We start from the raw sequence: 25630 nt of genomic DNA on the forward strand, positions 1-25630 counted from the left end.
ATGTTTGATACTATCATGTACTGAAGTTGATCAACAGAAAACCCAATTTCCCTTCTTTTCGACAGCTTGTTTTCCACATTGAACAATTCAATCCTACCATATTTTTTTCCCCATTGCAGTGATTCTATGATGATATATAGGACTTACAAGTCTTCCATCAATCCATCATAAAACTACTATAGGCAAGACAGTATTTTCAACTAGAATTCTGACCAAAATATGATTCACCAATAAAATTACAGTATTTTATGCATGACATAAATACTCTTTAGCCACCTACAGTGGGTCGAGGGCACAAAATAAAGTTCCATGGCATCAACTTGGTTTCCGAACAGTGCAAAATGACCAGAATATGAAAAATGAATCAAAATCAACTCAACTAGGCTTGATCCACTATGGACTACGCAATTTATCTTCCAACCTGTCAGCCTCTCGGTTTATTTTTAGACAGTGATTCTAAGACCTGCATTGAGGCCGTCAAATATGAAGCAAAGAAGTCACCTTGGATGCTTATTAATTTTGTAGAGTCTGTCAGGCATGTAACTGAATCTAGTGTTGGGATATCCTTTAACTGGGGTCACAGGGAAGCTAACAATTCTGCTCATGTATTCGCCAAATGGTCTCTTAGCAATTCGGTATATGGCAGTTTTGATCTGGGTTTTAGTCCAAGTTTTGTTGATTTAATTTTGGAGGAAGCTGCCCAGGCATTTTTGTAATCTTTGTTCTTCGATAAATTATTTTTATTCAGCAAAATAATAATAATAATGAGAATGATATATGTTCTAGTAAACTTCCATAGATAACCTCAACCAAGTTGTAGATGATATCGCATATAAATTTCATGTTTAAAATAAAATAAACTCCTTTACCAGATATTCGGGTTAAGGAGTTAATAAATGCAGTGTGCAACAAAAACAATTGCAAAAGAAAATTAACTCTACCACAAATGCCAAGGAAAGGGTGCAGCGTCGTGTAACAAATGAGCTTAACTGATATCAGGCTTTTCTTGATAAGTGCAGCCCGACCTTTCAAATGAGCTTAACTGAAATCAGGCTTTTCTGGATAAGTGCAGCCCGACCTTTGGATTATAACATTCGCTGCATAGCAACCAGCTCTCACACAGTCTTCAATGGGCTTCTCCTGAACCAGCTGTGACAAAAATCCTCCAACAAATGCATCCCCTGCCACAAAAAGAGAATTTTATGTAGACAAGACCATAAAGAGGACTAAAACTAAACAGGTTCTCTTCTATCGTGTTAATCCTTCATTTGTCCCAAAGCAATATTTGATTATCAATGTAACAGAGTTTACTGCATTGACAGCACGAGTATATCACGTTTTAAACTTTCTTTTTTTGGTACAACACTGATAAAATTTTATATTAATTTATAGAAGCTGACATTAAATGGGCAGATTCTGTATTGTAGGACACCGCTCACCCAAATCAGATTTTCAAACACTAAATGAAACCTGAACCCAGAAGAGGACTCAGACAACTCATCACTTAACCAATTACTACCTTAAGAAATTTTAAATATATTATCAACAAATTGATCTTCAAACAACTTAAACCCGCAATCATTATTTTTGCCTATGCTCTTTCCAAGCACCACCTTTACAGCTTCCCACAAAGGGAAATAAAGAGGCAGAAAATCATAATGCTAACTAACATCATCTATTTTGAATTTAAAAAAAAAAAAAAAAAAATTGTTTGTCATATAAACAATTAAGGTCAAAGAAAGTGGTAAGAAATCAAATACCTGCTCCATTGGTATCAACCAGCTTCTCCTTGGGTAACAGGACTACAGGAAATAGTTTCACCTTACCATCTTCAGCAACTACAACAGGATCTGCACCTTGAGTAATAACAGTAATCCTCTTGTGCGTTCCTGATGCCTTGGGCAACTGGGAAATCCTTACAGCAATCTCCTCAACGTTCTCAGTCTGATTAGAAAAAGTACAAGAATAAGGTAACTTGCAGGGGGAGAATATAAGTGAAGTTCTCAGCTTTGCAACCCAAATAGAGAGCGATAATTACCTCCCAGCCATGAACCTTGGAGAAGGTTCTTGCCTCTGTCTCATTTCCAAAAACATAGTCCACATAACTGCAACCAAAAAGCATGTCAGTGTCTACATAAGTGACATCATGAATGGGGCAGGGGGAAGTGCAAGACTTACGGCAAAGCTTGCTCCTGCACATCCTTAAAAAACTCACAGATGAATGGAGCAGAAAGGTTCATCGCAAAGACCTGCAAATATAGAGGTGGTCACTAGAGCAAATGTGCAAAATATAATTACAAGGAATAAATATCTGACTACATTAGTGATACCTTGTTGTTGGCAGCTGCATGTGCAGCAACAAGTTGAATAGATTCAGGGGACACAGTGAGGAAAAACCCAGCAATATAGATGTATTTTGCCTTTTCCACTGTACAAACAGAGGAATTTATTAACTTGACATTGCCATGGCTTAATACTAGCAAAAATTTGAAAACTTAAGAGACAAGGAAGCATAGTACCTAGTGACCAATTTTCTGGTTGCTTCAAGTGGTCAGATTTGTAACAATTTGCAGCTGACAAGTTAGCAATAAGTGACCTGCACATGTATATTCATTAATAACAAATAGATGACAATTGGATGCCTTTTGATTTTAACATTCTATGGCAGATTTGAGCATAATAATGGGAGCCATGAGTTGGAAACTTTGGGAGTAGGACATGGGCCAATCATGTAGACTATATCCTGGCATATGCATTATCTAAATATAATTACAAACTATTTTCTTCATTTATGCAAGTGAAAGCACCAAAATAATCTCTCCAAGAAACACAACCTACCAAACTCATCCAATTCAACATGTAAATGATTATGAAACGGAGCAATCAAAGAAATCCCTATAGAACTGAGCTTGAAAAAGAGATTACATGCAGACATGACATAGAACCGACCTCTCACCACCAACCACACAAACAGCACATGTTCCAGTTGGTGTAGATTCATCCTCGTAATAATTTACCTGATTACAATTTTGATAATCATCTTAACATGAGGAAGAAAGTAAAGATGTAGCAGGGAGGGGTAAGTCTAAGATGAAGAGAAACTCACGTTAACACCCGCTGATTTTGAATTTTTTTTCATCTCCTCTCCAAACTTGTCCTTTCCAATGGAGCCAATGTAACTAGTTGCACCAGGAATTTGGAGCATCCACTGCGAGAGACAAAAAAAGAAAGCAGGGTAGGGAGAACCTATCAATTCTATTTCATAAAAATTTAGATAAAAAAAAAATGAATAATTTTATCTTAGAAATATGAAAGCAGACCTGGGCAACTTTGATTGAATTCTGTGTAGCACCTAAAGTGACACAATATGTGGAACTCGTTACTCATTACAAGACAGATAATAATAAAATTAAAAATAGGTATCTTTCATAAAGACATATTAGCAACAGTATCATTAGGCATTCATGTCAAAGAAATAAACACATTACCTCCAGCAATGTACTCCACATTCTGCTTAGATGCCAATTCATCATACCTTTAGGGAAAAAAAAAAAAAAAAAAAAAAAAAACTCAGCATAATGCAGTGTTTAATCTAGTAGCAAATCCAGAAAAAAATTAAAGTATCAAAGAAATTTAAATAATATGCATTGAAAACAGTGAAAATAACTCCATGTAAAATAGCACTCCCTTTTTAAGAAAAAATTTATCAAGAAAAAAATATTTACGAATTAGTACTCAAGTATCAGGGACAAAACAGGGCAGAGCAGATTCTAATTTTTATAAAATGTGACCAAGATAAGTAAATCAAAGACAAATCTAGTAACAGAAAAAGGAAAAGAGAGAAACTTACATGGGCAAATGCTTGTCCTCCGCAAGAATAGCATTGTTCAACTTGATGTCGTATCTGTTAACAAATAAATCAATCAAATGTTCCAATGACAAAATAGAACCACAATAGATAACATTTTCATATACAAGCAAAACATTGAATAAAACAAAAGTGCTCAACAAAAATGCCAAAATCTACAATTTCATTTACTGAACTTGGTTAGTTAGCTTTAAAGAATATAAGCTTAAAAACCCATACATAAATTATTTTTTAAAGACATTTAACCTCCAAACAAGCCATTCAAGCATAAACAATCTTCAAAAAAATGACTTGTAGATCAGGAGTGATATTTTAGTGCTCAATGCAGATCTTGCCTCCTTCTGAAGCGATTCTCACACAGTACAACTAAAATGACCGCCCAATATATCTTATCTCATGCCTGGTCATCTAGGCACATTACCTTTTTATAAGATTGCAACAGACTAAAAATCTTTTCTTTTTCATTTCCTTTTGAAAATTAATTATATTTAAGATCACAAAGAAGAGAGATTTAATTCTTGAACACAGGTCATATACAAATGGGACACACAAAAAGAAAAAGACCCGCAAACAAAATAGGATTAAAATATGAAGGTTAAGAAAAACCTTTCATATGCCTACATATGGAAAATAGGCTCATATTTAAATTGGTACAACACAACCATTTGATCATTGGTCCTCCAATCAAGAGGGAATGAGAAAATGACAAAAAGGGTTAGAAAAGCATCTCAGCTATAGTGGAAGGACACAATTCCAAAAGATCTCCATGAAAGTGCATTTGATATACAACTTCAAGGCACACTTTTAACAAATCATTTTGAATAACTCTTCTCCTCTATCATCAATTATGTAAATTTTTTAAAAATAATACTAATAATTAATGCCTGATAAAATGCAACATCACCATCTAGCATCTTATATGAAATTTACTTCAATGCAAGTTATATGCACTATTCACTAAAGGAAGTTATCAAAAAGCAGATCCTTGCCTGGGAACTCATTATAGTGAAACAGATTCAATTACCAGTCAGCTTTCAAAATGGGAAAAGGATCTTCTCCATTTGAATGAATTCATATAATGGTTTTGATTAAACATTACAAATCTAAAGGAATATCCCATGTCACATCATTTATTAAAAAAAAAAAGTATCAAATTTTTAAATGAAGTGGTACAATGTACAGTGTCAAATCCAGGAAATAAAATCTTAGCGTGATTCTTATTAGGTTGATTATCAATTAATTTCATATTTGGGGAACTAATATAATGACAATCAGTATGATCCACATGATTGGCCAACCCAACACAGCAAATGACATCATGCATCAAAGAAAATGTACAGATCTATCACTACAACCAAATCCAGAAAAAGGGTATTCAGATCTATGCCACCCCAACCCCATAAGCCTACATATACCAATAAAAATATTGAGATTCACCAGAATAGTACAAGCAAACAAACAATTGCCCATTAACAAGCACAGAAAGTACACCAAAACACTGTTAACATTCCAAACATCAATCTATGTCATAAAGGTTTCATTTTTATCAACCATTCCAGCATTTTTTTTTTTTTTCTGGGCAACCAAACAGAGAGTGTAGAGAAAAACAAGATAAAAGAGACTCACTTTTTCAAGAACTGCTCGTCTACCACAGCTGAGATGTCAAGAAGGGGGTTCCCCATACCCAACAGGATTCCCTCGGACGCCATTGAACTAGATTTGAGATTGAATGAGTAAAAAAAGAGAGAGATGTGAATGATAGATAGTATGAGATTGAAAAATGAAAGGAGCTATTAAGGTTAGGTTTTGAGTTGGGTATTTATGGTAAGCTCCAGCTTTTATACTGTAAAGAAGTTTGGAGGTGAGATGTCACCCAAGTCACCAACCCCCACCGGACTCTTTCACTGTCTTTTCTTACATTACATGTGTACTTCTTAGTTTGTAATTTGTATTCTCTCAAAAAAAAAAAGCTCAATTTTTGTTTTTTATTTATTTATTGAAAGATAGAAAACTCAAAATTTTATATTAAAAGATTAAAAATATAATCATAAATGGATATTATAGATTTAAAGTATTTTGATATTTATATTTTTTTTTTTAAACATTAATAAAGAAAAGGGGGTATTCTATGAAAGAATGTCCTATGTCTGCATTTTTTTATAATCATTAATATTTTACTAATTAAAAAAAAAGTTTGATTCCCATTTTTTTTTTAAAAATGATAACACTACAGTGTTTTTTTTCATTTTCCAATAGAGGTAGAAGATATGACAGGTATATGGTAGTATACACATAACAAATTTTAACCTAAAAAAAAAAAAATCAAAATAAACTTCGTGGTGAGTGAGATGTCAAAAAAATACAAAGTCACCAACCCCACCAACTATGATGACGCCATCTTTTGTATGCCTTAGCTCGAAGTTGTTGACTTGTTGCCCCTCTTCGAACTTCCAACTTATTTAGTACACTAGTTTATAACTTAGTAAATTTATATAGATTATAGGCCGTATTAAGGAATAATTTTAGGGCAATTGTTAATAAATTATAATAGAAAAATTTTGATATTATTTTTATAAAAAATTATCAACTATATTTATTATTTTATTATCCTTTCAATAAAATATTTCTAAAAATAGTTCATAAAACTCGGCGAAAATGGCCAACTGGCCTTAAAAACGAAACTATCTAGTTAGTAGGCTCTCTTTAGAAACATATTTCATTTATAGCATCTCGAGTCTGAAAGACTCGATTTTGGGCTCCAAAATCGAGTCTTTAAGCCTCGATTTGTATGCTTGACCACGTCTGATGTGGCAGAGTTGCCATCTGGCATTGACATGGAAATCGAGTCTCTTAGACTCGATTTCCACGTGTATTCCAACCGGAAATCGAGTCTTAGAGACTCGATTTCAATCCCAAAATTTTTTAAAAAATATTCTAAGTCTCTACATGCCAAAATACCCAAATGCAGATCAGATCAGAGGGAGAGAAAGAGAAACACACAGCTACTCAGATCAGATCAGAGGGAGAGAAACAGAGAACCTCACTGCCAAACCTCACCAGCGCGGCCAGGGGCTCGCGCGAGACTCAGACCGTGCGCGACCCAGCCGCGCACGAGCCCCAGGCCGCGCGCGAGCCCCAGGCCGCGCGCGAGCCCCAGGCCGCGCGCGAGCCTCAGGCCGCAGGCGACCCAAGCTCGCGCGAGCCTCAGGCCGCGGGCGACCCAGGCCGCGCGAGCCCCTGGCCGCCTGGGTCGCTGGTCAGTTTCTGTTTCTGGTTTTCTCCGATCTCGATCTTCTCTTCCTCTTTGTTTCTGGTTTTCTTTTCTTTTTTCTTTTTTTTTTTTCTCTGGGTTTTTCCTCCTCTGATGCTCTGGTGTTTGGTGTGAGGGATATATATAGGGGTTAGAAATCGAGTCTAAGAGACTCGATTTCTATGTCAATGCCAGATGGCAACTCTGCCACATCAGACGTGGTCAAGCATACAAACCGAGCCTTAAAGACTCGATTTAGAAGTCCAAAATCGAGTCTTTAAGACTCGAGATGCTATAAATCAAATATGTTTCTAAAGGGAGCCTACTAACTAGATAGTTTCATTTTTAAGGCCAGTTGGCCATTTTCGCCATAAAACTCGGTCTTGCGTATACTCTAATATGCTATATTTTAGCTTCAAAGTGCAAAAAAAAAAAAAAGCCCATTACCCAGTCTTGCAATTGTTAAAAAATAAAAATAAAAATGCACTTGTACTACAGTACTATCCTAAATTTATGATGGTGATGTAGCTCACTTGCAAATTTTTTTTTTTTTTTGAGAAATAATTACAACATGCTGCTAACCCTGACTCTTAAGCACTTTGTGCATGAGAAAATGTCAATTCAGTTACAAGGCCTTTGGCAGCTCACTTGCAAAATTAGAATAATGTTTTTTATTCATTCACCTCAAAAAGCATCTTCCTCTTTCTCTCTCTCCCTGACTCACCACAAAATTAAAATACTATTTTTTTATTGTTTTGGGTTATATATTTTATTGTCTAAATATATTAATTTAATGTATTCTATAGGAATATAAAAGTTGGGATATTGGGTGTATTGTAAAATAGCATGGTGTAATAGATAAAGTAACTTTTGAGATGGTAAAATTAGATATTTTGTAGAAACTAGATGCTAATGCTCTAAAGGCATTGGTTAACATTTCCCATAGTTTATAACTCTTTGATATACAATGTACATTAGTTTATAACTCTTTGATATACAACTTAGTACACTTTTTTTAGTACACTAGTTTATAACTCTTTGATATACAATGTATAGAACTATTTAAAAGTGAGATGCTTGAAAGTCAATCTTAGGATACACGAAATTGGCAAATAAATTGATCTACTGAGACCTACTCATTATCAGATTAGTGAAAATTTTTAAGCGAGATTCAATTTCAGATTCTGAGAAGTTGCAAATTTCATACCAATTGAAGATGGACAATGATGTGAGTGACAAAACATTGAAATGGTGAAGTTGATCTTAATTTAAATGGGTCAAAAAAGTTACCTTGCTAAGAAGTGGGTTTCTAACCACCAGTTTGATTTACAGGAAATTGTCTTGTAGGAGTTTCTCCCGGTCACTACATCTAATATCAGCATACTATTATTATATTTAATAAGGTTTGCAGAGCCAATAGTATTGTGGGCTACTACATGAATTTTGGATACGTGTAAATGGACCTAGGAGACTTGAAAAGCTTGAAGACATTAGACATGGAAGGGTATTAAAAATTTATTCCAAGTAGTGGAATACAAATATGTTCATTAATTCAATAATATACAAACTCAATTTTCCAAACAGTTTCTTCTTGTACCAATTAGGCAATTACATAAAGTAGAAACCATAGGTTACAACAAAAAGTGATAATGCTACTTGATTATTCTAATATTGTAATATGATGCAAGGCGTTCTTCTATTTCATTTCAATTAAGTGATATTTATAAGAAGATTCCTCTATTTGGACTGGATTTAAGTGATCTTTTATTTCATTTCAATTAAGTGATATTTATAAGAAGATTCTTATTTTTGGATTGGACTTTTATGTGATTCAAAAATACTCATAAACTTTACGTTTAATAGGAAAAAAAACTTGAGGACAACCCGGTAAAAATATATCTCCAACTCCACTTAAATACCTACAAATAGAACACTCTCCTATTAATCCATATCTTCGAAACAAACTTATCCAAATCTTTTTTTAAAAAAGAAAATTATGACATTAAACCAAAAAAAAAAAGCTTTATTGTGATGGGGCTAGTTTCAATTAAGTGATCTTGAGTATGAAAATGTCATAAATAGTAGTCCTTATGCTAAAAAGTAGTCAAAATTTTATTTTCAGAAAAGTAAAGCCACTGCATTTCATCTATCACAATCAGGTAAAAGTAAAACTGGTGAAAAGTAACAATTCCCTGATTTACCAATACAAATGTACAAGTAGTTTTCTGAACAACAAGATAGAAGCAAACAACTAGACCAACACAAATAGCAAACCCCCTTAAGAGCAACAAGATGCCACTGTGAAGCCTTTTTCAATCACATGATACTGTGTGTGATAAACAAGATTAGGAAACCCATACAAGGACAGGACATACACTGTCAAATTAAACCAGCAGCACCATACATGACTGCTATAGGACTAATTCTGTTATTTTATTTGAATGGTTCCACACAAATTTTCACTTGTATCATCTATTATGTCACACATTAATCTTAGATAAACACACAAAAAGAGAGGGTAAAGTCATGGGTTTAAAACCCACCAAGCACATGCATAATTTTATCAATCAAAAAAGGAAAGCACACACGAAAAAATGAAAAGTAAACCAATCTAAATCTGATGCATTTAACAATTCTTTACAACCCATGTTAGTGTTCCTGCAAATTTGACTGGCAGAAATTGATTAATAAATTTATGGATCTGAAACAACAGTTACAAAGTAACACAGACATTAGACATACATAATATTTAGTATATTCCTAAATTTTACTGTGAATTTATATCCTCTTAAATTCTAGTCTGAATCCACTATAACATTATACAGTTGACAGAGCACTTTCTATCCTAATTGAAAATTAAAGTGCTGATAGTGGTTGAAAATTATGCTGTTGACATCCTTTATTCTTAATTCTTACTAACATGTAACTCATGCAAACACATCCGGATGGATGCATTTAAAATTAAACACAATTTTTATTATAAAAATATATATAACTAGTCAAATTATTAATAATAATAAAATATCATGTAACACATGCATATGTATGGATACATTTAAACTTAAATACAATTTCTATCATAAAAATATAAATAATTAGTCAAATTTTTTTCTTTTAAAAGTAAACGCAATTAGTCATATATTACAATTCTTACCTAAATTTAATACTACTTATGATCATTTTTTTTTCTAATTTTTAATAAGATAGAATGTGTGGTTATCTTTGTTGTTTGATGATTTGTATTGAGTATATGTGATTAGTTTTTTTTTTTTTTTTTTGGTTCATTAATATTAGATTCTGAGTATTTTGCATTCATTAACTCACTTAGCACAAAAATTAAAAAACTTAAATGAATAATTATGGCGTGATTCCTACATAAATTTAAATTGGATTCTAATTTAACTTTCTCTGAGCATTACCTGTTAATATATATATAGAAATATTATATTCTTAGTTGCACTCATTAACTCATTTGGTACAAAAAATAAAAAATTTAAGTGAATAATTATAGTGTGGTCCCTACATAAATATAGACATATGGCACAAAATTGTATTCTAATTTCAAATTCTAACTGAACTTTCTCTAAACTTTACCTCTATATATATATATATAGATTGATAGATAGATAGCTAGATAGATGGCTACAAACATCAGCCATTCTTCCCAAATAGCTTCATCCCAAGACGTTACAGTCACTATCAATAAGCCAAAGATGCTACATAGGAGGACAAGAACACATGTATCATCTAAACAAAACCTAACACAATTTGTTTAAGACCCATTAAATTTCAGATTAAACTCAATAAATAAATAAATAATTCCAACCCATCAAAATACTAACAATTTAATTATATTCAATCCAAAAAGAACCCATTTCCCCTACTTTATCATAAATATATCTAACATAATTTGCAAAAAATATTCGAGACCCACTTGCACTTTCAGTTTATTGACAAAGAGATTCCCAGTAGTAAAACAAAAATTGAGAGAGAGATAAAGCTGAATTGAATTGAAAAGCAGAGGTTTTGGTTTGGAAAAAGCTATCTACATCTTCTCCTATTGCTAAAAGGAGTAGTATTACTACTCCTAGTCCTAGAAGGAGTAGTAAATTAGTCCCAATCCTAGTCCTAAAAGGATTAGGAAAGACTGGTTTTAAAATTTTCTAAAAAAAAATGCTTCCCACTTAGAATTTTTGAATCAAAGTGGGCGTATCAAAACACCGAAAACAAAGTCGGTGCTCAGTAGTGTTTTCGATTATAAATAAGTCAGTTTTGAGTACAAATTAAAAGCAGAACTCCAGATAGGAAATCCTTAGTCGATAGAACACAAAATCAATCATGGGTGAGAGCTTTAGAAAAAGAAGAAAAATTTTGGGTGAGAGGTTTAGAAAAAGAAGGAAATTTTCAAGCAAAGCATGGAAGGCTGAAACTGAAGCAAAGTGCTCATCATCATGTTCATGGTTAGACCTCCCTCCTGAATTCCTAGGACTCATCCTAAGAAAGGTTCTCTTTGTTGACACTATTCGCTACAAAGCTGTGTGTTCTTCCTGGAGATCCGCAGTTACACAATCACAAGCAGAACCTCATTCCATTCAAAGTACTCCATGGCTCATGCTTCCTAGCGACCAAGAAGGCGACTTTACAACATGCCGCTTCTTTAATCTCGTAGAAAAGAAGGTTTACAAGATGAAGGATGTGTTTGAGGCTTTTGGTGATGATGTTTGGTGTGTGGGTTCTTGTCACGGCTAGCTAGTAATGTTGGATGAGGAAGCCAACCCAATTCTCTTTAATCCCTTCTCCAGAGTTCACATTCAACTCCCATTGATTCCTGTTGAATTCCTCAACCCAATTGATAGGTCCAAATTTGCCCAATTTAAGAAGAATTTTATCAGCAAAGCTATCTTGTTTGCAGACCCATCACATTCCAACAACTTTGGGGCGGTGGTGATGATTTATGGCACTCTCTCAAGCCTTGCATTCTGTAAGCAAGGAGACACAACATGGACCAACTTTGTGGGTGAAAATTGAGGCTACTATGACATTATATGCCATGATAATCGGCTTTACGCATTAAGATACAATTGTTCAGTGGAAGTGTAGGAGTTTCAGAGTGCTCTTCCAACGAAAATTTTGAGCATTGAACCTTCAACAACACCACTGAAATATGTTGATAGTAAACTTCCCAGAGACAAAGTTTCAACTCAGTTGTATTTGGTGAAGACATCAAGTGACTTCTTGATCATCCAACGCACCATTGGAAATTTTGTAAATGCAGAAGGAGATGTTGTTGATGAATCTTACTTACTCAGTTCCAGTGACACACAACATTTGGTTTGTCCATACCATACTAGGTTGTTTTGTGTCTACAAGTTAGATTTGAGTAAGAAAATGTTGGAAAAGGTGGAGTCTTTGAAGGATCAAAATGTGATTTTGGGCGGGAATCAGTCGATGTCATTGTCCAGTCATGATTTTTCAGAGTGCATATCAAATTCAATTTATTTCACGGATGATCGATGGTCTGAGATGGACGTGGACGTGAACTACTTGTATGGTGGCCATGATTTTGGATTGTTCAATTTAGAAGATGAGGAGATTAGGCCATTTTACAATTATGATTTGGAGAAGTTTGATCCACCACCTTTTTGGATTACTCCTAATCCATGGTGATAGAATGAGCTATATGGTTGTATATATATTTTTCTTGAATCTTTGTGGTTGTATTGCTTTTCTTTTCCCCCTGAATAAATTGACTTTGTGGTTATATTTTTATTTTTATTATTGTTTTTTTTTTTTTTGCCTCAAATTATTTTACAGTATTGTGTGTGTGTTTTTTTCTTAAAGAAATAGTAATTGTACATAATTTTATAATATATTACTGTTTGACTGTACACATGTATTAAGAAAAGAAACAAGAGAAAAAGAAATTTGGACTCGCATATAAAAAGATTTAAAAATAAATAAATAAATTTCCCATACTTCACAGCTTGGAGAGACAGTAGCCTTTGTTTCAATGTTAGGATTTAGAGTGAAGGCCTTGTACACTTGCATTTCAGTGGCCCAAATCTATTTTCCTTGTTTATGTTCGGCCCAATTACCTTTGATAAACTGTGAGGATTATCTTAGACAGTCCAAATCTAAGTGGATGTTAAAGATGATTATGAAATGAAATGACCCAGTAGCCTCAGAGCATATCCAACATGGAGCGGAAATCAAATCCCAGCTCTTTCTTGACATCTTGTGTTTGTGTCTACATATATATATATATATATATATATATATATCACCTTTTTCTTATATCTTTTCTATGAGTTGTGATGTTAGATAATATCAAGAATGATGTCATGTTTTGTTTTAAACATTTGAGAGACTTTCATCAAATAAAAAATAAAAACATGTGAGAGATTGAGAAAAAACTGGTTGCTTTCCAAAGAGACTTGTGAAATCACTTTGGGGGAAATATTTGTGATGTCACCACTTATTTTTAATTTTTAAAAAAAAAAAAAAGAGAGAAAAACTAAAATGCAAACTAAGCAATTGAAATTTTCACTAAATATTGCATGAAAGTGACATTTGATAGTAATTACGTCGCTTTGTGTCCTAGTTACCGTCTAAAGAAAGTACAAGGTTTTGATTTTAGTTACAACCTAAAGAAATTACAAGCATTGGATAAAGCACCATATATAAAACCCGAGATCTTGATTCGGGGATTAGGTTACAAAGTGAGAAGGTGTTAGTAAACGTGGCAAATAGGCGAGTCAGGTCGGGCCAAAACAAGTTTAAGTAAAAAATGAGTTATTTTAAGCGGATTGAAAACAAGTTAGGTCAATTAGGCTCCGAGTCAGATTAGATTGACCTGTATTTTTCACATGAAATTTTTTTTAAAAGAAAACAAAATATATTTGCCATTAAGAAAGTCAGACAACAAATGCCTAACCCTCCCTATTTTGAATGTGAGCAGTCTAATAGTAACATGATATAATACGATTTTAGTTTGTAATTGTAAATGTCACATCAATATTGGACAGAGCATGAGCCCATCCACACGGGGAATTTGGCCAGTGGATGAGCGCATGAGCCATATCTAACCTCGTCATTATTTGAAATTTGGCCATTAATGAGACACTTATTTATACGACTATTGATTGTTTGCTATATATGCAATATACATTAACATGATGGTAAACTTTTACAACTACTTGAGTTCCATGTGTATAACAATATAAGCACATCACAAGGTTTCACTACAAATGAATTTTTTTTCCCATTGATAATGATCTTGCCAATATTTTTTTTAACTTTGTTAATTTATCTGTTTTTTTTTTTTTTAAGTTCATTAAGGTAAGACCAAAGTACATATTTAGCCCTTAAAATTTAAAATTATTTTCATATTGACGCTTTACGTTTCAAAATTTTCATTTTAACATTCATATTTTATTTGTTTTCATATTAGCTCTTTATGTTTCAAAATTTTCATTTTCATGAAATCCAAATAGAAAACTTAATCAAGCATGAAGGATTAAACAAAAAACTGAATCAAACATGCAGGTACAAAATAAAAATTTTCAAACATAAATTGCCAAAATGAAAAAACCCAAAACTTTATTGCCATGTTTGTTTGAGGTGATAAGGGAGATGCGCGAAATGTGGGTAGGAAAAGAAAGAGGAAAAAAATGATCAATTGTTTAGTTGGGGTGAAAAAGGGAGGAAAGAGAAATGGGCCGGGTGGAATTTTCCGTTTGACCTACTTTTTTTTTTCAATCAAAATTGGGAAGAAAAGAGGAAAATAACACTAATAAAAAAATCAAACCTCAAAATGAACCCCATTTTCCCTCCTTTTACTTTTAATAATAACGATATAATAATACTTTATTTTCTAAAAATTGATTTGATTTGATGGGATAAATTTGTAATTTCAAGTATATTTTTATTAATGAAATAAGTTTTATTAAAAAAATTGTACTAGTTATAGGGCAAATTAACAAAAAGTAAAGTTTTACGGGACAGGACGGGGCTTCGCGGGGCCCCAGGGGGTGGGGATGGGGTGAGAAAGTATTCCCCGTCATGCGATGCGGGGCAGAGCGGGACGAAGATGGAGCAAGACAAAACCATGCGAGGCAGGGACGAAGACCCCATCCTTCGGTCCCGCCCCATTGCCATCCCTACTTCCGCACCAAAGAGGCAAATAATTGAGCACAATGATTCCTCTGATTGGTTCCACAGCTCTTTGGAGTTTGGAAGCAATAGCATGCGATGTCTGTCAGGTTGTAACACAGCAAAATCCAAATGATGGATTCCGTAGAGACCATAAACTCATAGGAAAAACCCAAAAAGAAACCTCCAGGGAAGATGAAGTTGTATAATTGAGTATTTCACCAGTTTGCCTTGATGTGACCTGGCTATAGAATTTCACTCACTGCCTTCAAGATCATCATGAATCACAAAGATTTCTGGACAAATTAGAAATGGGAATACCTGGTCACTGTATTGCATCCTTTATTCTCCTGTTACATAAATGGTTTGTTTAATTTCTACAACTATATAAAAAAAAGTGTGAATTTTTGGATGTTATGTTTAGTTTTGTGCAACACATGCAAAATAATAAAAGGGCAAGCACCACGAGATACAAATTTAATGTGGTTCGGCAAACTTCAAGTCTAACAACACCAACAAAATTCATTCATTAATATGGATTATAACAGCTCTCAACCAAACTTTCACAACCAATGCTCACAAATCACTCAAATTCAAACACACTCGATAGTTCTCAAAAAAAAAAAAATACAAACCCGAATTTTATTACCGAGGCTTTATGAGCTCTTCAATATCCTTGCCTTAGAGAAAAATGATTGGGAGAATAGAATCCAAGCTTTGTTAAAGCAAAAACACATGATCAGAATTTATGTATTTCAAGAATTGTGGGCTTAACTGAGGATTTTCTGGCATTGATGCCACTCTAAATATGGTAAGAAATATTGTATGTGCATTGTGCCATCATGGAAATTAGAAAACTAATACCTCACGCACACACGCCATTACGCCAAGATTAATAGTAGAAATAAAAAAAACAACAAATTACTTTTTTTCATGAAGCTTTTTGGAGGGCTTAAAGCCCTCCATTGTTGTACACTTTTACTGAGCTCAAAAGTACACACAAATATTATTATATAATAACAAAAAAACAAACGGCTAGCATAGACAGTTTGATATTACATATTGTCATATACCAGATACATTGACAATAAGCTATTAAAAAAAAAAAACCGATCGTAACAATAACAATTTTAATGTAACAAATTAAAGCAATCTTAATTTATAGGAAGAGGAGCACCATTCCACTCCTTCAGACAATCCAGCAAAGGATCAATCAACTTCCCTGCGCACATTGCTGAGAATACCTTATCGAATTCTTCACCAGGTGATCGAATTCTCTCACCAGTTAGTAAACTTGTTCCCAATTCTTCTCTCACAAACCTATATAGTGGGTACGACCTGCACTCCTTAATTGGGTTAGGAATTGCTGCTTTCCCATTCTCAATTTCTATCCTTGCACCCTCTACTTCTTTGGGCAAAAGCGTCTTAAGCTCCTCCTCAAAAGCTCCAATCTTTTGGAAAATTGAAGTGCTCAAGTTGGTCTCTTTGTCACCGTTGTTCAAAGCATGCTCAACCAGGACTTGCCTTAGCTTTTGCATTAATGGATAGGTTGCACTGCAGGGGTCATCAATGTATGCAAAAACGTACTCTCTGTCAACAACCTTGAGCAAGTCTTTTTCACAGAACCTGGATGGGTGAAGCTCACCATTCGAGCCCATGGTTAGGACTCTTTTAGCCACTTGACTGACTGTGTTCTTGACAGTGTTCTTCAAGTTCTCCTCCATATGCCTTAAATCAACAGCTTGGCACAATGCAACTAAGAAAGTGGTTGACATGAGCTTCAATATGTCCACAGCCTCAGCTGTCTTTCTTGAGGAAATCAACCCCAAAGAGTTTACATCTTGGTTATGTTGCTCAGCACTTTGGACATGGTTGGTGACAGGATTGGCTAAGAATTGGAGTTCTGAGCAGTAAGATGCCATTGCAATTTCTGCACCTTTGAAACCATAATCCAAACTTGGATTGCGGCTTGCTGTGAGATTTGAAGGCAATCCATTGTTATAATAGTCATTGACAAGCTCTGAAAATTGAGCAAACATTAGTTTGCCAACTGAAGCAATGGCTAGACGTGTGTTATCCATAGAAACACCAATTGGGGTCCCTTGGAAGTTACCACCATGTAGAGCCTTGTTCCTTGCAACATCAATCAATGGGTTATCATTCACTGAGTTAATCTCCCTCTCAATCATCTTGGTTGCTGTCCTGATAACTTCAATTTGTGGGCCAAGCCATTGTGGAGAGGTTCTAAGGGCATAACGATCTTGTTTAGGCTTCTGAAGAGGATCAATCTCATGCAACTTTTGGGCTGCTTTTATATAAGCACTTCCATCTAAAATGTGTTCCATTATAGCTGCTGCCTCAATTTGGCCAGGATGGTGCTTCAATTTATGTGTCAAGTGGTCTGTAAATTCGGGCTTTCCTTGCATCACTTCGGCAAAAATTGCTGATAAAACTTCAGCAAAAACAGCTTGTACGTTGGCCTCAAAAAGAACCATGGAAGCTAGGCCAGACCCAACTGCAGTGCCATTCACTAGTGCTAGACCCTCTTTCGGTTGTAATTCAAAAAACCCACCATCAATCCCTGCTAATTCAAAGGCCTTGGTAGCGTCGAGAGACTCTCCATTGGGCCCAACAGCCTTGGAATTGGGTCTGCCTGTTAAAAGCCCAGCAATGTAAGATAGAGGAACCAGGTCGCCCGATGCAGTGATGGTACCCCGGAGTGGCAAGCATGGAGTAATGTTGTGGTTGAGAAACTTGGTTATGGCTTCCATGATTTCAAATCTGATGCCTGAGTAACCTTGGAGGAGGGTGTTGATCCTCACCAACATAGCAGCACGAGTCGCCGTGTGAGGTAATGTGTGGCATGATTCAGTGCCATTGCCAAAGATTCCAGCATTCAAGAATCTGTGTGCAACAAAATTTCCATGAAAAACATATTAGCAAAGATTGATAAGCACATGAACATACAAATTATGCATAGTGGCATTATGACTTGTGAAGAATCATTTCATTATTATTATTACTATTATTTATCTTAAATAAATTTGGTTGGACTTGCTTTAGCTCAATTATACTGATCATTTTAAGGTAGTGGCTGTTTCTTAGTCCAGTCCATATTTGGAAGAAAAGTAAGGCCATAGACTTTGTGAAATTTAAGGAAATACTAAAAACGAGTCAATATATGTTGCAACTGTATTTTATCTTAATATTATTAAAGTAAATGAGAATGAATCTTGGATCTCCACTCAAGACTCTTATTAATAAAGTATGCTTAAGTTATTAATTATGAGTAGCATTGACTTTGGCACAGGAGGACAGCAAGAATTGACAACATATGCAGACTTAATTTTCTAATGCCAAACCAGTTCAACTATCATTTATAAGAAATGTCAAGTTCAATTTATTAAATTTCATTCTTATTAATACATACTAATAATCATGTGTGGACCACAAAATCAAAAAAAAAAAAAAAAAAAAAAAATTGTCCAATTTGGAGATTTGCATACTAATATGTTAAAAGAAGCCTGCACATAACAGCTAAGGATGAGAGCATAAAATGAAAGACTGATTCTATGCTTGTTAGAAAACTAAACTTCAAATACACGTATAGAAGAATATTACAAGATAAGGGACATATTTAATTAATGTTTCTTTGACATCAGAAATTCAGAAGTTAATTTTCAAAGGCACATCATTTTCCCAAATAAAAAAAAAATTCTAGGAATTTATAAATTTGTTTGGCTTTGGCAGACGAGGAGTGGAACCTTTCAAAACAATTAACATATCCCTTTCACCAATAAATAAATATACCCCTAATAACTCTTTTTCTTTTTTTCTTTTTTGAAGTGAAAAAATTTCAAATTTATTTCATGTTTCTATCATATATGGACCTCAGTGTTGGCAGAGTTGGACTACTTCAGGTACAGATGGGATTGATAGCTTTATTGTCCATCTCAGATTGGTTCAATAATACAACCTTACACCTAGAATATCGGCTATACAGAGTATTGATGGCTGTGCATATGATAAATCACATACGTGGGTCAATTTGCCTCAACTTTTTTCCCCACCTACCTTTTCTCCTATATATTTTTTAAAATAATTAAAAAATATATTTAAATCACATTTCAAAAGAAAATTTTAACACCCCAATTCAAGGTGTAAAAGTTGGTTTGTAATCATTCTTTATTATGTACAAATTCAAAAGTTCTTTTATTCTAACTTCTAACTAAGACTTCACGTTCACTCGTACAATAGTACTATTTACCTTCCGTGCTTCCTTTTTTCTTTTTTTGCTAGACATTATAAAAGTCACAAGCACCGGTGTGAATATGTGATTGTTAAGTCAATTTATTGCGAAAGTTCTTTTTACCTATTTGTCTTTAAATCAAGGTAGTTTGGTCACGAAAGAGGCAAAATAATTTTTTTTTTTTTTTTTTTTTAAAAAACCAAGAAAGAAATCCAAATTACACACTAGCTTTCTTTATGAGTTGAACATGTCAAGACTCAATCTAATAACCATAAAGAAATTCAATCATTTCTTATGAAGTCACTATATTTAAAAATAATTTTTTGTATCCATGGAACAGGTAATCATATGAATATCAAACCTCGAATTTTGTACTAACTCGTTTATTTATATAAGAAATTGAATCATTCCAATCGGCTATATATTTTACATTATTAACTTTTTAAAGTTATATTATTGATGTTATCAGGCAACTTCCTTAGATTTGAATATATCTGACGGAAACATTCAACCTTTCTGTATAAATTACGCCAATCAAATAGTTTACCATATCGATTTTTTTTTTCAATTATTTAAAACTTATAGTCGTGCTTTTATTATGATACACTATCAATTTTGATAATAAGATTATTATATATGCCAGGTCTACGCTATATCATGTAAGTGGCAGCAAGTTTGGATTATCAAAAAAAAAAAAAAAAAGTAGCAGCAAGATTGTCTATCAAGGGAGCAAAAAAATTAAAAAAAAAATAATAATAATAATACAACAAAGAGTGAGTGGCAGAGCATGAACCATGAACCAAAGACGACAACAAGTACTCCTCTTGTGATAATAACCGATAAAAACTCACCAACTTAATTTATTGTGAAAAATAATAAAATATTATAATTTTTTTTTTTTTTAGCATTACTCTTATAAATTACCTATACCAATTAAAGTTGTTACAGCATTTTATTATTAGTCTTTATTAAAAATGCTATGATGTAAGTGATGGAGAAAAAATTATAAATTTATGTAGGTCCATAACTCTAACATATTGACTAAGTTATAATAAAAGGTGTCTCATTTATCGTGTTACCACCATTTTTTCTTATGCAAGAAGTCACTCAAAACAAGGAACTGTTCCGTGTGATTGTGACTTCATGCGACGCACACACAACACCACACCAATTCGGAGGCCCGTTAAAGAAAGAAACAATTCCATGTGCGTGACTTGAGGTTGATGCCCCCTACACACACCAAAAACTATGAAACCGTCTCATAATAATCTAATAAATCAGTTTCATCTAATCTTTTAATTATATATATATATATATATATATATATCACTTTTCATAAGTTTTTTCTAACTATATTTTGAAAAATTATTAAATACTTCAAGAGTACCATAAATACGTATTCTTTCATTCTCACATAAATTGTAAGTTCCACCATGAATTTAATTAGTATGATCTACAATTATGTAAGAGGAGAAATATGCACCCAAAAGTATTGTAAGATTGCCCCCATATTTCTGGCTAAATCAATCTGTATTTAATGTAAAACACTAAAGTCATGCCGCCGTTAATGAAAAGAAGATAAGGAAAGATGTGGAAATATGCATTTCCTAAACTTAATCTTAGCTAAAGGTATAGAAAATTAAATATAGGTGGTTGGTTTAGTCACGTTTACTTGTAGCAGGGACATTAAAGTGGTAGAACTTTAAATTCTCAACAATAAGAAGAAAAGAAAAAGAAAAAGAAAAAAAGTTAATCAAATATAGTCAATCACATAGTTAAAAAAAAAAAAAAAAAATTACCTAATGAGCTCTCTTTGAAGGGCTCCACCTTGCTTGGTCCTCCTATGCGAGGTTGCACCAAAACCAGTGGTGACACCATAACTGTCCTTGCCTTTGTCCATGCTGTCCATGACCCAATCGCTGCTGGCCTTAACCCCAGCCCGGGCTTCCTCAGCTAGCTCCACCTTGATCGCACCATCTTGGCTAGCAATTGCAGCGACTTGAGCTATGGTCAAGCTCTTACCCCCTAGCCTAACCACTGGCTTACGAAACTCATCAACCATGCGCTTCACCTCATCAAGGTGGCTCCCTTTGAGCCCCTCAGCAGCTAACCCCCAGTTCAATGGGTCACTGCTCTTGCAAGAGTTAACTGATGAACCATTTCCATTGCAATATTCCATTTTTTTTTAAGAATGAAAATGGACACAACACACTAAAAACTCTTAAGAGAGTTTAATGTCAAATTTTCTCAATGACCCAGATGACAAAAACCGATCAACAGTGCATGAAATGGCTAGAGATGAAAAGCAATGAGACAAAAAATAGAAAAAAATAGTGTTGCGGAAATTTTCAAGCTTTGTGAGGAGCGAAAATATTCCTGAGATGGTTCACCAAAATTGGCATATTTATATAGGAGAGAGCAATGTAACATTGAGTGGTTGGTGAGTTGGCCGACGGGTTAGTTGAAAATTGCACGTGGCCGTTGGATCATCAGGAGCATTGGACGGGTAAGATCGAGACACGTGGAAAAAATGTTGGTCAGTGACAATGAACAAAACGCGGGGTTTTACTCGTCAATGATAGAAAAAAGAGCTTGAAGGGTGAGAAGGGGGTTGGTGAGTGAGTGATCGAGTCGAGTGAGTGAACAGCGAGAGAAAAAGAGAAAGCCAAATCCTTCACCAAAGCATATCGTCATCAAAACCCCCCATCCATTTCTTCAATTTCTCATCCAACTCTTATGAATTAGGCCTCCTAACCCCTCTTAAAAATAAGATTGCTATGAAAAAACAATAATAATATAATATTTAAAAAAAAAAAAAAAAAAATGAGAAGGTGCTGACTAGTTTTTAATATTGTTTAAAGAGTCATAGCGTTGTATTTAGATTTTTTTAAAGAATTAATATTTTTGTTTAAATGGGGTCTTCAAATAATGGAAACTTAAGTTTTGATAATATTTTAAGTGGATTGAAAGTAGTAATTTGTTGTAGTTGCTATTAAAGTGTGGAATTTCTTTGTTACAAGTAGGACATTAGGACATACTCTATCTTCTTTTTTCTTTTTTTCCTTTTTTTGTATCACTTATTATTTTTAATTTTTTGTTGTTCTATTTGAAAGTTATTTTTTTCTAATTAGTTGTGAGTTATGAGTGTACCCCATTTTTTGTTTGTATAACTGAGTTGTAATAATTACATTTTTTTTTTTGGGTATCGGTTTCTGTTGGCTTTTGTTGTCGTACTCATTCTGTAAAATAAAAAAGGAACAATTATTGATGTTTAGCGTGCGTTTGGATTGGGCATTTTACCCAATCCACGTGTTTAGCGTTTTTTTAGTGGGTTTCATGGGTACTGTTTATGTACCACCAAATTCAACAAAACACAGATTTTTAAGTAAATTTGGATCTCACAGTACTATTCACACATTTAAAAATTATTTTGTTACAGTGTTTTCAACAATAAGTTTTATATTTTCAACAAATAAGCGGTATCCAAACACACCATTGTCATACTCATTCTGTAAAATAAAAAAGGAACAATTATTAATGTTTAGCATTCGTTTGGATTGGGCGTTTTACCCAGTCTGCATGTTTAGCATTTTTTTAGTGGGTTTCATGGGTACCGTTCACATATCACCAAATTCAACAAAACACAGATTTCTAAGTAAATTTGGATCTCACAGCACTATTCACACCTTTAAAAATTATTTTACTACAGTTTTTAGCAATAAGTTTTTAGTTTTCAGCAAATAACCAGTATCCAAACACACCCTTAATGTCCCTATCGTACAACTAAAACAAACTCACACATTCTATCCCCCCAAAAAAAAAAAAAAAAACTCACACTATTTGACTTGGAAATTTTAGAAACTTGTTTGGCAATTCACAAATAAATGGAAAAGAATTGAAGGTTTAAATGAAGGAAAATGCTAATGAGTGCCTTTAGGGCACTGGTTAAGAACCTAGTTAAAGAAAATTTTGACATCACTTTTATGGGAAATGAAAAAAAAACTGTTAAAACATTAATTGCTTTTTTTTTCTTTTCCCATAAAAACTTTTTTTAATTGGATTCTTAACTAATGCCCTAAGGGCACACGTTAGCAGGACACTTAAATGAAAAATGAAATATATAGAAATGGATAAAATATTATTTTAACTTTTTTTTTTTTGGGTTTGGATGTTTGTGTTTAGGGGTGTTCATCAATATGTGCCATTAATTTTGGAAAAGCCTTTTTTTTGGGCTCAAATGACTTAATCAATTTTTCGATGTTAACAACCGCACCATATCATCAACTACCTATTTATTGAGTTAGAGTCGAGCATTGCATTGTCAAGGTGGTTTCTCGATTTAATTAGCTTAGAAAAATATGATAAAGAGAGGGGAGATCAGTCGTTGACAACCATTTATGATCACACAAAAAAAAGCAACAGAGTCTCAGAATTTTTTTTTTAAAAGAAGGTTTGAGTTAAACAAGTAAAGTCGGGCATTTTTAGGGATGTAAATGAATCATTCTGTTCATAAATAGCTCGAGTTGGACTCGATAAAAAGCTCGTTCATATTTGTTATTTATAAATAAAAAGCCAAGTTTAAGCCTTAGTTTTAGGCTTATTTAATAAACGAGTCAAGACTTTGCAAAACAAAAACAAAAAAACAAAAAACAAAAAACAAAAAAAACAAAAACAAAAACAAAAAATTTTTTCTTAAACAAGCTCGTAAACATTAGGGCTTGATACAAAAAAAGGTGAGTCTATACTCATTTATGGACTTGGTAATAAACTTGATATACACTTAAAAATTAAACTCATATCTTAACAAGATTTTAAGTAATTGAGAGTTGGGAATATTACTTGTCCAAACCAAATAGGTTTTATAATAAGCCAAAAATGGGCTTGATAAAGTATTTGTGTTGTATTTCAAGCTCAAAATCTTCACTAATGAATCAAGCTAAGATCCAGTTTTTAGACTTTTTGACGATCAAGCTTGAACATCATTTATAGGCTTAATTCAAGCTAAATCCAAGCTTGAACATCTTACATTCGTTTTCGAGCCAAGTTTGAACACTCACTAATCAACAAAACTCAAAACTCAACTCATTTACAACCCTAATTTTAGATTGCCTTTTAAAAAAAAAGAAAAAATTAAGTTGAAAGGCTGGCCTTTTATTTTTTGTATGAGGGTTTTGGTTGGTATTTAAATCTCCCTTTACGGATGATCATACCAATTCCTTTGATTTTTCAAAAAATGCAACCAATCACTGCCCCCAAACACGTCAATATATAGGTGACTTTATTTCTCCTAACATTAAAGGAATTGAAAGTAAAATAACCTTGTTTGGGATCAAAATACATAGAAAGGAATACAAATTGATCAATTTATTTTTATCACCATTACCATTATGTCCCTCTTTAAATATATTATATTATAGTTTAAATAAAATTTTGAGAGAAAAAAGAAGTTCCTCCAGTCAAGTAGACAATTTTAACTACATAGATATTATTTTAGTGTATTAATTATTTAATATTATTATATCATGTTTATTGTATTTATTTACAATCATTCAAATTGATTTTTAGTATAATATTTTGTATATTTTATTTTTATTTGATAAAAAATATAATTTTATTTAGTATAATATTTGTGGGGCCAGGGAACTTATGATCTGACCCACGATCTACCAGGGCCCAGGGCCCGTGCCGAGAAGGGTATTTGCCGAGGACGAATAGAGAAGGGCCGAAATGTCGGGGACACAACCGAGGATGACCCTATCCTCGGCATTCCAAGACTTCAAAGGGAAGAGCAACATCTCATTGAGGGCTGTCCCCAAAAAGGCCCCAGAAGGAGATGCGAGTAGAATGGGACCCACATGGGGGTACGGTGCGAAATTGGTTCAGGGTAAATACGTCCCCTCCGCATTAAATGCACCCGCCAACGTCCTAATCATGTTAATGAGAAAAGACGCCTGGATAGGGTGACTTCGATCATCGCGACTAACAAAAAGCAAAGAGGGACAGTTGATGGGACAGGTACTGAAGTAGGCACCTGCCTGATCAACAAATGGAGGGCTAAGATCAACCAAGAAGGGCTATATAATGTGAAGGTTGACGCAGCAAGGAAGGGGCT

The 25630-nt window shown here is 33.7% G+C and overlaps 2 protein-coding genes and 1 pseudogene across 2 annotated transcripts; 1 reads left to right on the plus strand and 2 right to left on the minus strand.

Moving 5' to 3' along the window:
• Positions 1–762: 762 nt before the first annotated feature.
• On the minus strand, positions 763–5789 carry LOC115956075 (adenosine kinase 2). The gene is made up of 12 exons (XM_031074534.1): positions 5495–5789; positions 3851–3904; positions 3489–3535; positions 3321–3352; positions 3107–3208; positions 2950–3017; positions 2520–2596; positions 2331–2428; positions 2179–2249; positions 2039–2105; positions 1761–1944; positions 763–1181 (listed from the first exon to the last, which is right to left on the minus strand). The coding sequence occupies exons 1-12, from the start codon at positions 5575–5577 to the stop codon at positions 1039–1041; spliced, it is 1026 nt and encodes a 341-aa protein (XP_030930394.1). The 5' UTR covers positions 5578–5789; the 3' UTR covers positions 763–1038.
• A 5667-nt stretch (positions 5790–11456) lies between these two features.
• Positions 11457–12785, plus strand: LOC115957093 (annotated as a pseudogene).
• Positions 12786–16168: 3383 nt separating this feature from the next.
• Positions 16169–21895, minus strand: LOC115955447 (phenylalanine ammonia-lyase). The gene is made up of 2 exons (XM_031073568.1): positions 21318–21895; positions 16169–18173 (listed from the first exon to the last, which is right to left on the minus strand). Exons 1-2 carry the CDS (start codon positions 21695–21697, stop codon positions 16424–16426), a joined length of 2130 nt encoding a protein of 709 aa, XP_030929428.1. The 5' UTR covers positions 21698–21895; the 3' UTR covers positions 16169–16423.
• Between the last annotated feature and the right edge of the window lie 3735 nt (positions 21896–25630).

The sequence above is a fragment of the Quercus lobata genome, chromosome 8, assembly GCF_001633185.2.
Source record: "Quercus lobata isolate SW786 chromosome 8, ValleyOak3.0 Primary Assembly, whole genome shotgun sequence".
Classification (NCBI taxonomy): Eukaryota; Viridiplantae; Streptophyta; class Magnoliopsida; order Fagales; family Fagaceae; genus Quercus; species Quercus lobata.

Coding starts and splice junctions, on each gene's coding strand:
- LOC115956075 (XM_031074534.1), bottom strand. CDS start 5,577: ATGGCGTCCGAGGGAATCCTGTTGGGTATGGGGAACCCCCTTCTTGAC. Junction 3,018..3,106: donor CAAAATCAGCGGGTGTTAAC/GTGAGTTTCTCT, acceptor AATTGTAATCAG/GTAAATTATTACGAGGATGA. Junction 2,597..2,949: donor TGTGTGGTTGGTGGTGAGAG/GTCGGTTCTATG, acceptor ATACATGTGCAG/GTCACTTATTGCTAACTTGT.
- LOC115955447 (XM_031073568.1), bottom strand. CDS start 21,697: ATGGAATATTGCAATGGAAATGGTTCATCAGTTAACTCTTGCAAGAGC. Junction 18,174..21,317: donor CTTCAAAGAGAGCTCATTAG/GTAATTTTTTTT, acceptor TGTTGCACACAG/ATTCTTGAATGCTGGAATCT.